The sequence below is a fragment of the Cinclus cinclus genome, chromosome 1, assembly GCF_963662255.1.
Source record: "Cinclus cinclus chromosome 1, bCinCin1.1, whole genome shotgun sequence".
In the NCBI taxonomy this organism is placed as follows: domain Eukaryota; kingdom Metazoa; phylum Chordata; class Aves; order Passeriformes; family Cinclidae; genus Cinclus; species Cinclus cinclus.
In genome coordinates this window covers 37,817,856-37,830,658 of record NC_085046.1, presented here as the reverse complement: position 1 = coordinate 37,830,658, position 12,803 = coordinate 37,817,856, and the positions used below count along the sequence as shown (strand labels likewise).

At 44.8% G+C, this 12,803-nt stretch overlaps 1 protein-coding gene across 1 annotated transcript; it reads left to right on the top strand.

Moving 5' to 3' along the window:
* Positions 1–1,169: 1,169 nt before the first annotated feature.
* Positions 1,170–12,120, top strand: NKIRAS1 (NFKB inhibitor interacting Ras like 1). The gene is made up of 3 exons (XM_062496251.1): positions 1,170–1,263; positions 8,768–9,009; positions 11,881–12,120. Exons 1-3 carry the CDS (start codon positions 1,170–1,172, stop codon positions 12,118–12,120), a joined length of 576 nt encoding a protein of 191 aa, XP_062352235.1.
* Positions 12,121–12,803: the final 683 nt, after the last annotated feature.

Sequence of the window (12,803 nt, the reverse complement as noted above, 5' to 3'; positions counted from 1 at the left end):
CCCTGAGATGGAGAAAGCTGTAAAAAAAATCCTAAAACCTTTTCATTGGAGGGTAGGGAGAAGGCACCATGGTCCCTGGTTCTGCATACCCTGGCCTTACCCACTGATCTGCTCCTGTCCCTGCTCCCATCCCTCCTGCATATGGCATGGCACAGGTTGGATTTGAGCAACCTGGTCTCATTGGTGGCATCCCTACCCATGGCAGGGGGCTGGAAGGAGAGGATCTTTAATCTGCCTTCCAACTCAAGCCATTCTATTATTCTATGAGTTAGACTTTCCTGGCCTGCAAGTCATTTCTGCCTCTCTACCTGTGGCTGCAGAATGAACTTTCTGTTTTTCAGCATATGCTTTTCAGAGCACCCTGGCTTGCGAAGCATTGCCTGGTTAAACTGGAATTGAAGCAGGACAACGCCAGCCCCTCCTGGTCCAGAAAAGGTACTCTTCAGCTCTCTCTGTGGGAAATTGCTCCAAACAGCAAACTGAGCCAGGGCCTGCCATGGATCCCCTAACAGAGGAAAGTGCTCCTACCTGCTGGATGTCTCTGGCTAGGATCAACCCCCACCCATCCAAGTGCTTTAAAGCAGACCTGCTTTAGAAACAACCTGCTTCTGCATTTTCTTTCCTGTGCTTTTGCATTTAACTTTGCTCCTGTTTCGTAGTTCCTAATCCATAAAAGCTAGAAACTTCCTGTGAGCAGAATAAAAGAGAAGGAACCACCATTTTCTTGCATTTCCAGAAGCTATCCTGGTACCATGAGATACCATCAAGCCCACTGCAAACCCAAGGAAGCCCGATAACACTGTGCACACACACACCAACAAACACAGCCCTTTCCCTGGGGGTGTGCATGCTCCAGTGCTCCCAGTCTCCCCAAACATGACAGGACAAGTGTCGGGGGTGCAGGCAAGCATCAGCACCACTGGCAGCAGCCTAAAACCTGAGAAAATGGTGTGGGAGGAAACTCTAGTCCTAAAAATATCAGTCGCTGGGAGGGAGCTGTGCCCCCGCTGCTTCACACTTTGCCTTGTGCCTTCCCTGGGCTCGGCTCCCGCCGGTGCCCATCCCTGCACCGTGCCCATCCCTGCACCGTGGCTGGCTCCCACCCGTGCCAGGCTCACAGCCTCCCGTGTCTGCACAGGGCTCCGCTGCAGGACCGGCCCTCGGGAAACATGGGAAAGGGCTACAAGGTGGTGGTTTGTGGAATGGCCTCAGTGGGAAAGACTGCGATTTTGGAGCAGCTTCTCTATGGAAAGCATACTGTTGGTGAGACATTTTTACTTTTGGGGGGAGGTTGTTTCATTTTCTAGCATCCTGTTTGGTGTGGGCCCCAAAACTCCAGTAATGGAGAACTGCAAGCTGTGCTGAGGTGAAGGAGGAAGTTAATGTGGTTTTGTGGCATCTCTGGGCTATTCTTAAAATTTATAGTCCCTTGCTTATGGATTTTTAAAGGAGTCTTGGAGAAGAACTCATTCCATGATGTTCCCAGTAATAAAACATAAGAATGTTTAAAAAGAAACAAACACTGAAAGTAGGTGATGTGCCTGCTGCATATTTATAAAAGAAATATCTTGTTCCCTGAAAGATGTAGATGCCTGAAAACTAAATAGCTGTCACATGATGAGTGTAGACACTGTTTAGACTTTTGTTTCATCTTCTTAGAGCTTTATTTTGCTTAGTCTTGGCTAACACTTAATTGAAGCTCTGGTTAAAAAAAAAAAACAGCTCAGCTTTAGTTTCCATGTTCTGTGCTGAATTTTGAAGGCCAAGAGTCTCAGCTCTCTAAGAAATCCTCGTGGGGAAAACAGACTTGACAGAGGAACAAGGGATGCCTGATATTTGCTGTGCACAAAAAAAAAAGGGAATGAAGGCAAAGCAGGCAGGTTTCCCTGTTCCTAAATTTGGCTTTGAAAGGGAGGGCAATGATCATCAGGCTGACAAATTATTCCTGCCTCACCTAGAAACAAGGGGTGGCACCAGGGCTTTGACAGAATATGTTTAGTCACTTCACACTTTTTTTCTTGAGCCGGATAAACAGAAGGATTTCTAGCATGGTGCTTTACAACACTGCACCTTTAAAATGTGTGGATGGGAGGAATTTGCTGGCAAAGCTGATACAAAACTGTGTGCTAATACCCGTGTTTAAAGGGAGGATTTCCTCTAATGTTGCAGCAACATCTGTTTCCAGCATCCTACCGAGCGCTAGGCACGTAGCCCCGTGTAGCTGTCAACGTGAAGGCTGCAGAGCTTTGCAGGCTGAAGGTTTTTCCCTTTGCTACCAACCTGCCTCTCCTCTGTGCCCGGCCAGGTGAGAGAGACACCCGGCCTGTCAGAGACACCCAGGCAGCATGAGCAAGGCCACGTTACTTAAATCGTATTGCCTTGCATTAATTCCTGCCTCCTATTAGCAACCCAGGCAAGAAGGTTATTTGGGTGTTGCTGATCAGAGGAGCTATTTATGGAGCCAGCCATGTATGTGATTATACAACGTCATGGACACTGGCTGACATAACCAGTGGGAGGCCTCATGCCTGGGGTTTAGCCATGGGTGTCCCCCTGTCACTCCCAAATACCCTGCTCCAGCTTGGCCACTGAGCAGTGCAGACCTCCCCCTCCAGCCCCTCTGCAGTTAAAATATCATTTTCCTTGACTGCAGCTCTGCTCTTATTTTTTGAAGTTACTGATAAGGGAAGAAAGAGCTGATAGTGGATGGGGAGTGCAAGGGGAGAAGGAAGAAGGTAGTTTCCTGTTTTCTGTGATTTTGGTCATATCATATTCCTAAGACATTCAGAGAAAGAGGGCAAGTAGCAGAGTCAAGATCAAGATATGGAGAGGATTATTATATAGCTGCTGCAACCCCAAGAGTTGAGTGGCCACAGCCCAGCAATTTTGATAATCCCTGTAGAGGCCATCAGGTACCTTTGGGGGGATCGACTGATAAACTGGTACTTTAGGCAGTCCTGCTGAGTGGTCACTATCCTCCCTGCCTCTTCCTCAGCACATAGGCACTTGTGGCAGAGAGCGCCACTAGTATGGGCTGGTGGAAATGGTCCCCAGAAGACCTTCAGCTACTGTTCCACTCTGTAGTGATTTAACTCCTGAATTGCAGAGGCAGGATGCCATTGTGAGGATCTCACTATGCAAGGACAGAGTTTGAGGAATGGTGAGTCTTTATCTGCTCCTTAGCTGAGCTGCTTTAAACTGCAGGATAGTGCTACCATTGCAGGGGTGACCCTTCCTCACCTAAAACATGATTACGGGATCTTGATCCTCATTTCCTAAAGCTTGTGAGCTCCAGAAAGCTGAAATGTACATCTTGGCTTTGAGCCTTTTTGGCTGGAGGCAAGAAGGGACTCATGTTTGCTGAAAGCCTATTCAGAGCCAACCAGCAAGGGAGCTCACTGGGCATGGCAGCATGGACACAAGCTGTTTCAAAACCTGTGCTTCCTGACTGACGTCAGGAGCAGCTCTGCATCCGCTCCAAGGACCCAGGAGCTGCGGGGAGGATGGTCGAGCCAATACAGGGACTATTTCTGTTCTGATGGTAGGCACATCCTCCTCTCAGTGACAAGAGGTATGCTAGAACTTGGTTGGAGGCTCAGAACACAAGGTCTGCTGCCATTCTCCGAGGTGGCTCAGCCACTGTCACGAGGGCATACTCCTGGCTGTAAATCAGCCATGAGTCTGTCAATGTTCAGTGCCTCCTGTTGACTTTCCTGTAAAAAGGGGTGGTGGCACAGCTGGTGTCAGGGAAGTGATTAGAGTCCTTGGAGGTTTCACGCTGCTGTGTAAAGCCTTTGGCTTTGGGCCTGTGCTTGTGGCTGTGTACTTGGTGATGGTGTTGTAAACCCAGTGGCACTGTTTCTTTTCCTAGAAAAACACACACCTTCAGGTCTCCCTGGCTTTGTCATAGATGGAGTCCGTAACTGCCATTTTTACTTACGTGGTCAGCAGCTAACACTCTTGCAAAGACACTAAAATTGCTTGAGGTCAAAGAGGAAAGAGTACTCAGGAAGGAGGAATACCCCAAAAAAAGGACTATCTGTGTCCCTATAGCATGTGAGCAACAATGTCTGATACTGGATTTTGTGCTAGGCTTTAAACTGCGAGGGAATTTCCAATCTTGTGTCCCAAGATTGGAAAGGAGAGGATGTAGATGAGAGGTGCTCTCAGAGCCACATAAAATTATGTAGCTATTGCATGGCAGACACTCTCACCAAACTAGTACAAGGAATTAAAAAAAAAAAAAAAAACAAAACAAAAACAAAGAAAATGTTTGAAATGGGTGCAGATTTAATATTGAGTCATGTGGGGACTGTATTGCCATAGGTCAGGGCAAACAGTTGTTAAGGATATGTATGTGGTACACATACAGGTACAGCAGTGTGCCCAGGTGGACAAGAAGGCCGAAGGCAGTCTGGCCTATCAGAAATGGTGTGACCAGTGATTGTCCCCCTGTGCTCACCATTGATGAGGCAGCACCTTGAATCCTGTGTTCAGTTTTGGGATGCTCTCTACAAGAAAGATGTTGAAGGGCTGGAGTGGGTCCAGAGAAGGGAAATCAAGCTGGTGAAGGAAAGGGTCTGGTGCACTGCTGTGATGAGGAGCAGCTGAGGGAGCTGGGTTTGTTCAACCCAGAGAAGAGGAGGCTCCAAAGGGGAACCTTATTGCTCTCTGCAGATACCTGACACAAGAGTGTAGCCAGAAGGGGGTTGGTCTGTTCTCCCAAGTAACAAACAACAGGACAAGAGGAAATGGCCTCAAGTTGTTCCAGGGGAGGTTTAGATTGGATATTAGGAAAAATGTCTCCACTGTAAGAATGTTCAGGCATTGGAGCAGGCTGCCAGGGAAGTGGTGGAATCACCATTTCTGCAAGTGTTTGAAAACCATGTAGATGTGGCTCTTGGGGACATGGTTGAGTGGTGGGCTTGGCTATGCTGACTGAACAGTTTGACTCAATGATCTTAGAAATCTTTTTCAGCCTTAACTATTCTCTGATTCTGCGATTGCCTGGTACCTGGGATGATCTCCCTTTTTGTGACTTAAGTGTTGTGTTTGTCCTCCACCTTCTCTTGCTGTCCTGAAGAAAGAGGGGCCAGTCTCATTTCCTCAGTCATGAAAAGCCAGCCTTGACTGGCAGCAGAACATTGTCCCACTAAGTACCTGTGGTACCTGGCACTGTTTGGCCTGATCTCTCTTTACCAGGTTAGGAGGCTTAGCTTTGGCAGAGGACATGTCTGTAAAGAGGATGGATGTTTTTCCTTAAACAGTGCTCCTGTTCAGTGATGGTGCAGAAAGGAGTCTTCCTTCTGCCCTTAAAATATTTCTGGCCTCTCAACCTGTACTAAAGCTTATCAGTTCAACAGGAGGAGATGAGAACTCTCCCTTGTAGGAAACTTATCTCTGCCTCCTGGCTGTGTAAATAGCTGGTATGGCCAGGTTATTCATAAGCAGCTACTTGAGATCCTCTTACTAGCTAGGAATAAGAACATCATATATTACTGTGGTAGAAGGCATAATGAGAGAAATTGCCTCTCTTGTTCCAGATGGAGGGATTTGGGGTTTTGGCTTTCACGATGTGGATGTGGAGGCTAATTAACCTAATTATGCATTCATAGAATCACAGAATGGTTTGTGTTGGAAGGGACCTTAAAGATCATCTCCTTCCAACCCCCTTGCCATGGGCAGAGATACCTTTTTACATCTTCACTTCTTAAATTAAAACTACCTGGTGATAGAGGTGCAGTCAGCTTTGCATTTTAGAAATAGATGAAAATGGAACTGAATGTATGTAAATGAGAGTCACAACCTGGCTATTTGTTGGTGGGACCAGTACTTCCCTAGCAGCTAAATCTAAACAGATTAGCTCCTCTTGAGGATTGTCCAGCTCTTTCCCAAGTCAAGGATCCTCTGATACATTGTCTTTTTAAATCTAAATAAGAAAAGCCTGTTATTCTGCAGTTTACAAACAGAAGGAATAGCAGGTTTTAGGAGGTCTGCTGAATTCCTCTGGAAAAGGGGAAAAAGACATTACACGGGAGATCTTCAAAAGTACTCAAGAAGACATAAAATTTGTACTGCATTAATGTTCAAGACCCAACTGGGTACTTTTGAAATTCCATCCCTCTTGAAATTTTGATTTACTTAGGTTTTTGCCATCTATCTGCTGTACCTAGCCTGTGTGTGCAGTATTCATTAGTATACTGAGCCTTTTCTTTTCCTCATTGGGAAGCCACAAGGGGTTGGAACAACACCCAATTTATGACTGAGGCTTCCCATTGCAGTTCCTCTGTGGCAGCACTTAGTAAAAAAAAAAAAAAAAAAAAGACCTCTCTGCCTCTCCTAAGATTTTCACCAGCTGAGTAGGTGCTGGAGAGTGGCATCACTTCTGTCTATTCCTCCTTTCTCTCTCCAACTTTTTTGTATCTTTAGTCATCAAAGGAAACATGACACTGTGCACTATGTTGTTAGTTCCCCTTCACCCCTCTAACTTCTGAACCTGAAAGCTGGCCTACTGTAGTGCTCTGCTCCATGGAAAAAACTACTCAAGCTGGCAGCAGTCTGCAGGACAGTAACTTCTCAGCACAAGCTACCCTTGCCCACCCAGGTAGAGATGGTAGAAGGATGCCTGGGGATGCCAGTGAGGGGAAGGAGAAGCAGGTCTTTGTGGCAGGGAGGATGGGATGGTGCCAGCACCTTTCTAGGACACTGACTAGTGTTGCTTCTCTTACAACAACTTGCCTAACCCATGTTTGAATGGGATGCTCCTAACAAGAAGTGTAAACATCATTGTCAACAAGATGTGGCTGGTAGGTGGTCTGGGCTTTAGGAGCAGGACCTAGAATAAGGTGACACAGGTTCTAAAAATTGTATATGTTTACTTAGGAAATTACTTGCATGTGTTCCCTCCCTCAGTACATGTAGGTGAAGTTTCGCCTCTGGAATCTGATATTGGTGCATAAATTTCAACTCCCTCCTAAGTGCCCCTCCCTGTTTCACATCAAAATTTGTTGCTCTATTCTGCTGAGTTAAGTCTTGGGTCTTAAATTTTTCTCTTCATTTTTAAATACGGTGTTAAAAGACATACTTTTCATTGCTGCTTTTGATGCCACTAGGAATAGATTGTCACAGGATAATGTGGATATATTAGAGGCTGTTAAATTACTGTACAATATTATTTGTTGCTTTTTAAAAGTAAAACTTATGTACTTATGGTTCCTTCCTTCTTGCCAAAGCCATATTTACTGATTTCAGATATTTCCTTGGCCTGTCTGTACAATGCAACAAGGCAGAGCAAGAATATAGTGCAGTGTCTAAACAACAGTGCTATATCCAGAAAGGGCTTTGTTACTGCCTCAGCCTCTTAAAAAGCCCCTTTAACAGATTCTACAATCACACAGGACGCATTTGTGCTTCCTCTTTTTATTAACCTTTTCTTTGTCCTTCACATTAGCATGGCTGTATGTGGAGGCAAGATAAATTAAATCTTTGGAAACCTAATAAGAGTTTGATCTATGAAGACTGCACAGAGAGGGGCAAAAAGAACAGCTTATGCCATTTTCCTGCACAGGAATGCTACATACATCATGGGAAACCATCAGCGTGGGTGGAATGCTTTAGCTTGTTTGTCAATGTGAAGTGTTTTGAATAGTGTCATTGAATATAGCAAAATCCTTATTTTCATAGGCCAGATAATCCTTTGTGTTTTCTTAAACAATACACTAAAATGGTCCCTTTTTGGCAGACAAAGAGAATAAAGCAGGACTCATTATTGTAGTCCTGCAACAGCAAACAATTGTATATAGGAGTGCAGTGGAGGCAAAAACGTAGGTTGCAGAGGGTTTATATGAATACTTAAAACCAACTCTGAAAGTGGCCCAGCTACACTACACATAGACTTTTTTCAACGTGTAACGTTATGCACCTGCATCCAGGAGGAACACAAAGCTAAGGTAATTTATGTGTTTTCAGGTTTGTCTTAGGAAAAATAATGTAAATTAGTTCAAATCAAGCTGCCTTGAATTACCTCAGATTTACTAAGTGGAGAGGAGGAGGGAAGGAGGGCCCATAATGCAGATAGTCGGGGAGGAACAGGTGACACATATAGGAAAGCTTGTTACCTTGTGCGTGCTCTTGCCTTGCAACAAATGAACTTGTTCCCATTAGCAATCTGAGTAATTTTAAATCCCTAGGGGATGGAAAAAGCTCACCGTGTATTTGAGGAAATATACCATGCAACTTTGTTTGCCTGCAAGCATCCCCTTCCCTTTCTCACTTAATTCCACGTGTGGGTTAATGGTACCACCAATGCACATGCATTTCCAGAATTATTCCTTTGGGTCTTGCTTCTGCCTCATTATGAGGAGGCTTAAATATTAGTACTTGACTATCTGGTGTTCCCTGGCTGTTGTTCCAAAAGGGTATGTTTGGGCAGGCTCCTTTTGCAGCATGTTTGGCACAGAACTGGTGCAACTGGGTGGTTGGAATTTGGAAAACTTGGGAGGAGAGCATGTATCTTATCCTATTCTGAATGTGCCTGTTATATAGATTGATTTTACAGGCATGATTATGTGCTTACATGTTAATGTATTTACAGTGTCACTATTGGAAATAGGTAGTGAAGTCATCTATGAATACAGCCCTCCATGGTGATACCAGGCAAGGTCAAGGCCTTGTGAAGTCACTCTGCAAAATTCTGCTGCACTGCAAATAATTCTTATAGGGAGGCTTTACTTACAGGAGTGGAACATTCCTGCTTGTTTTCAAACAGGCTTAGAAGAGGGTGCCACAATGGAAGATGTGTATTTGGCATCGGTGGAGACAGACCGAGGCGTGAAGGAGCAGTTGCGGCTCTATGACACCAGGGGTCTGCAGGAGGGCGTGGAATTGCCCAAGCACTATTTCTCTGTGGCTGATGGCTTCGTCCTGGTGTACGCTGTGACCAGCCTCGAAGCGTTCCAAAGAGTCGAACTGCTCAAAAAGGAGATCGACGTCTTCAGGGACAAAAAGGAGGTAAGTGCATGGTTGGCTAAATGCTGCATCAGTGATAGGAAGTTAAGGTTGCAAAGTCCAGCTTTTGCTTCTGTAAACGTCATGTACAAAGGAAAATGAATGTACTCACAGCCTTGGCCAACCCAGCAAGAAGGAGGCCTTCACATGCTAGGGAAGCTTAATTCACTTGCCATGCAGGTCATGCGAAAGAATGTTTTTTTCTTTTTTCTCCCTCCTTATTTCCTCTACTACAGCTAAAATTCAGTCAGCTGAATGCACCAGCCAGGACACTTAAGACTAATAAAACACATGGTCTACAGCAGTGCAGCTCATGTTTTTTTAGATATTGTACAGGGGAAGTCAAGTGCACAGAATAATATAAGGAAGAGCATTATCTTTGTTTGTTTTGTATTCATGTACTTGATGGCTTACAAACTAGTGTAATTGACAATGGGTCTCCCAGACATTAGTCAATTGGCAAAGCAGCTTTAATGTATTTTAACAACCATATTGAATCAATTCAATTGTGTGAAATGACTGGTCTATTTTCCCTTAGAAAGCAGCTAGTGTTTTCAGCTGACAGTGTTCCAGCTTAGCTAAACAAATATAATGTGCATGTGGCATTAGCATTACAGCTTTTCCTACAGTATCTGTATTCTGGAGTAGTTTTCCCTGTTAAATGTCTTTAGCCTACAGCTTTTCAAATGCCTGTTCTATGCTGTTTAAAAGAAATAAAAAAGCAAAAAAACAACGGCATGAAGAATTAATTGGATAATGGTAGGGAGACACTTTGCAAAAATGTAACTTGTTTTGTACTGACAGCACACAGGGTGGTGGAGGAAGGCAGGCTCAAGTTTGACGGCAGACGAAGGTGCAGTCACAGGAGAGGTATGTTAGGTGGTAGGGCTGGTGTGAGCTGCAGACTGTCACGTATATCAGGGACACAGGAGCCAAACATAACTCGCCTGCAGGGCAAGGAAAGGTGGACAAGCAGGAAATTTTTCCCAGGCACTGTGTTTTGTGATGGCCCTGATTTGGTGCTATACAGCATGTTGTAATGCAGAGAGGGAGTCACAGCCCCAACAGGATCTGCGTCCTGCTCCTCTGTGTTACCTGTCAGAGCTCTTCTCTCTCATTGCATACAGGTATTTTAGAAAACAGCTAATTTGCTTATCCTTTTGGAGAGCCTAAAATTGTGATTTTGACTGAGGATTAACAGTTTAAAAAGTGCTGGCCACAGTAAAATGGATAAAATATTTTTCATCTCCGTGATTTCCATTTAAAAATAGGCTTTAAAGTATACAAGGTGAGATCAGGAGTCCTACTTTAAAATAACTGTTAATCAGCAGATTAATGTTTCTGTGACTTAAAGTCTGGTGTCTGCTAGAGTGAATTCTGTACTGAATTGGGGATGTATCTCTACACATGGTGCTTCTGAGCTGGCAGAACTTCAACTCGTTGAGTGGCACAGTCCCCTATTGTGTGGCAGATGACAGAAAGCACTGATGGCTGGTTCTTTGCTTCTGCTGGCTGTGGCTGCTCTCCAGCATGCACCTTAAAGCCTGGCCAAATTTTATACTAAATAGAGGTTTTGTTCTGCTACACTGACAGAGCTTTGCCATAGCTAAAATTCAGCTGGAGCATGCAGTAAATACACATGATTATAGCTTCTTTCAAAACCCTCACAGGAGGGGGAAAAAACCCTAAGCAGCATTTTTTTTCCAAACACCCTGGACTGCTGTAGAAAAGGAAGGCTCAGACCTCACAGGAACAGGAGTAACATCTCTAGCTGGAAAGAAGCAGAAGGCATTCTGGAGTTAGCCTGATGAACAGGAAAGAGCAAGCAGGTGTGGCCACAGCAAACCCCACAAATCATCAGCAAGAGAGGACTTTATCACTTGATCTTTGTTAAACCATTAGTGTAGAGATGAAAACAGAGTTTGACTTAGGACCTTAAACTAAAAATGTTGGCATGGTTTCCCCTAAGAGTGAGCTGGTGCTGATAAAGCATTTTTAGAAAACAGTTAACTTATTATAAGGAGGAGCAGTAGCTTCACGTGGCCAGCACTGCCTTTGGCACTTCCTAGAGCTGTAGTACTGGGAAGGCTTCATGCACTTACTGAGCTCAGCCACGCTGGACTATTTGGGTGATACACAAGTCACTAGATGGATCCTTACAACTGCAGATCTGAGTTGATGCCACTGTGCCGCTCCCCTTAGCTAACCAGCTGCTCTTGAAACTGCTCCCCCGAGGATGCTGCTGGTGCTCATCTGCCCCTCTCAAGCAGATTGTCCCCTTCAGTCTTTGGGGTGGCTCTTGGTGCCTGGGGCTGGGCAGCCGGCAGGGCTGAGCTGGGAGAGGGGCCCCATAGCCCAGCCTGCCAGGGGTGCTGGCACGCTTGGCTTTATTTATATTGCAGGATGGGGCTTGGGAAAGAAGCAAACAGGGCAAAATCCACCTCTGTGGGATCTAGGCTCTCTGCTGCTGGGCATTTTTTCATCTCTGGAGCATCTGCTGCTGTGACCTACTCTGATGTCATGCTCTTATCATTTGTCTAGAGCAGCTCAACTGGCAAGTAAGTGGAGAATAGGGACGTTTAACTTTGGATCTCTTGGGTATTGTTTTCCTTCAAGCAGTCATTGAGGGCAGGGAGTAGGGTGTTGAGAAGAGGAAGTCCTGCATATCCTATGATTAAAACAAGCTTCCAACCCATAAGCAAATGAGGCTAATTCAAATCCCAGACCCTGATCCTCCAAACTACATGCAATTTACCTTGTGCCACTGCTGTTACAGAACAAGTCTGAACTGTGTTGCTACTTGCCTGCTGTTTAAAATGATTGTGACTGGTGCATGGTTTTGGTATAAAGCTCACCCTCTTGTTTGATTTGTAGGTTGCAGTTATTGTCTTGGGAAACAAAACTGACCTCCTGGACCAAAGGCAAGTCGAAACAGAAGCAGCTCAGCAATGGGCAAGGGCCGAGAAAGTGAGACTGTGGGAAGTGACTGTGACAGATCGGAAAACACTGCTTGAACCCTTCACCTTCTTAGCTAGCAAGCTGTCCCAGTCCCAGAACAAATCAACATTTCCCTTGCCTGGAAGGAAGAGCAAAGGGAATAACTGTGAAAACTAGACTAGCTTAGCATTGTCTCCTGGTGCCAGGTCACAGTCTAAGTCTTTTTTGTGCCATTTGCTTCTTGCAGTTTCACTTAAAGCAATAATATCATTCAACAATAAAATCAGCAAGCTTATAGCTAAGAGGTATCCTTCCTTCTCACAGACTTGGCTTGTAAAAGCTGTTGGTGATAAAGCCTCAAAAAGCACTTTATGAGAGCAGTTATTTTGCAACCAGCATTATGGAGGAGGAAGGGATAGATGGATACCTCTCTAGCAGGGGCTTTTACTATGCCTGGATACAGCCATGTTGAGGGACAAATCAACAAGCTTACCAGTATATAATCCTCCTGCAGATCTATAGCCTGTAGTCACAAAAAGTATTAGCTGCAATAAGGCATTCAATTTGGGAAGGTGATATATTTGAAATGGCAACAGTTCTTTTACCTTGACCTTAAACAGGGCCACGGGGCTTTTTGATGCTGCAAGAGGCTGAGATCAGTGTCTTGCTGTAGGAGAAGCATATGGAACAGGAGAAACAGTTATCAGATTTAGCCACTGATGTTTTGCTAGTGTCTGAAAGAAAAAAAACCCAACAAAATCATAAAAAAATCACCCCCCACATCTTCTGGGAAATACCCCAACATGTACCTTGTCAACAAAGTCTAGTAAGCACTGCTTTCAGGTCAGGAATTCATTTGT

Excerpts from the sequence above, each read along its gene's own strand:
- NKIRAS1 (XM_062496251.1), top strand. The coding sequence starts at position 1,170 with ATGGGAAAGGGCTACAAGGTGGTGGTTTGTGGAATGGCCTCAGTGGGA. Across the intron at positions 1,264-8,767 it reads CTATGGAAAGCATACTGTTG|GCTTAGAAGAGGGTGCCACA; the intron begins GTGAGACATTTT and ends GTTTTCAAACAG. Across the intron at positions 9,010-11,880 it reads TCTTCAGGGACAAAAAGGAG|GTTGCAGTTATTGTCTTGGG; the intron begins GTAAGTGCATGG and ends TTTGATTTGTAG.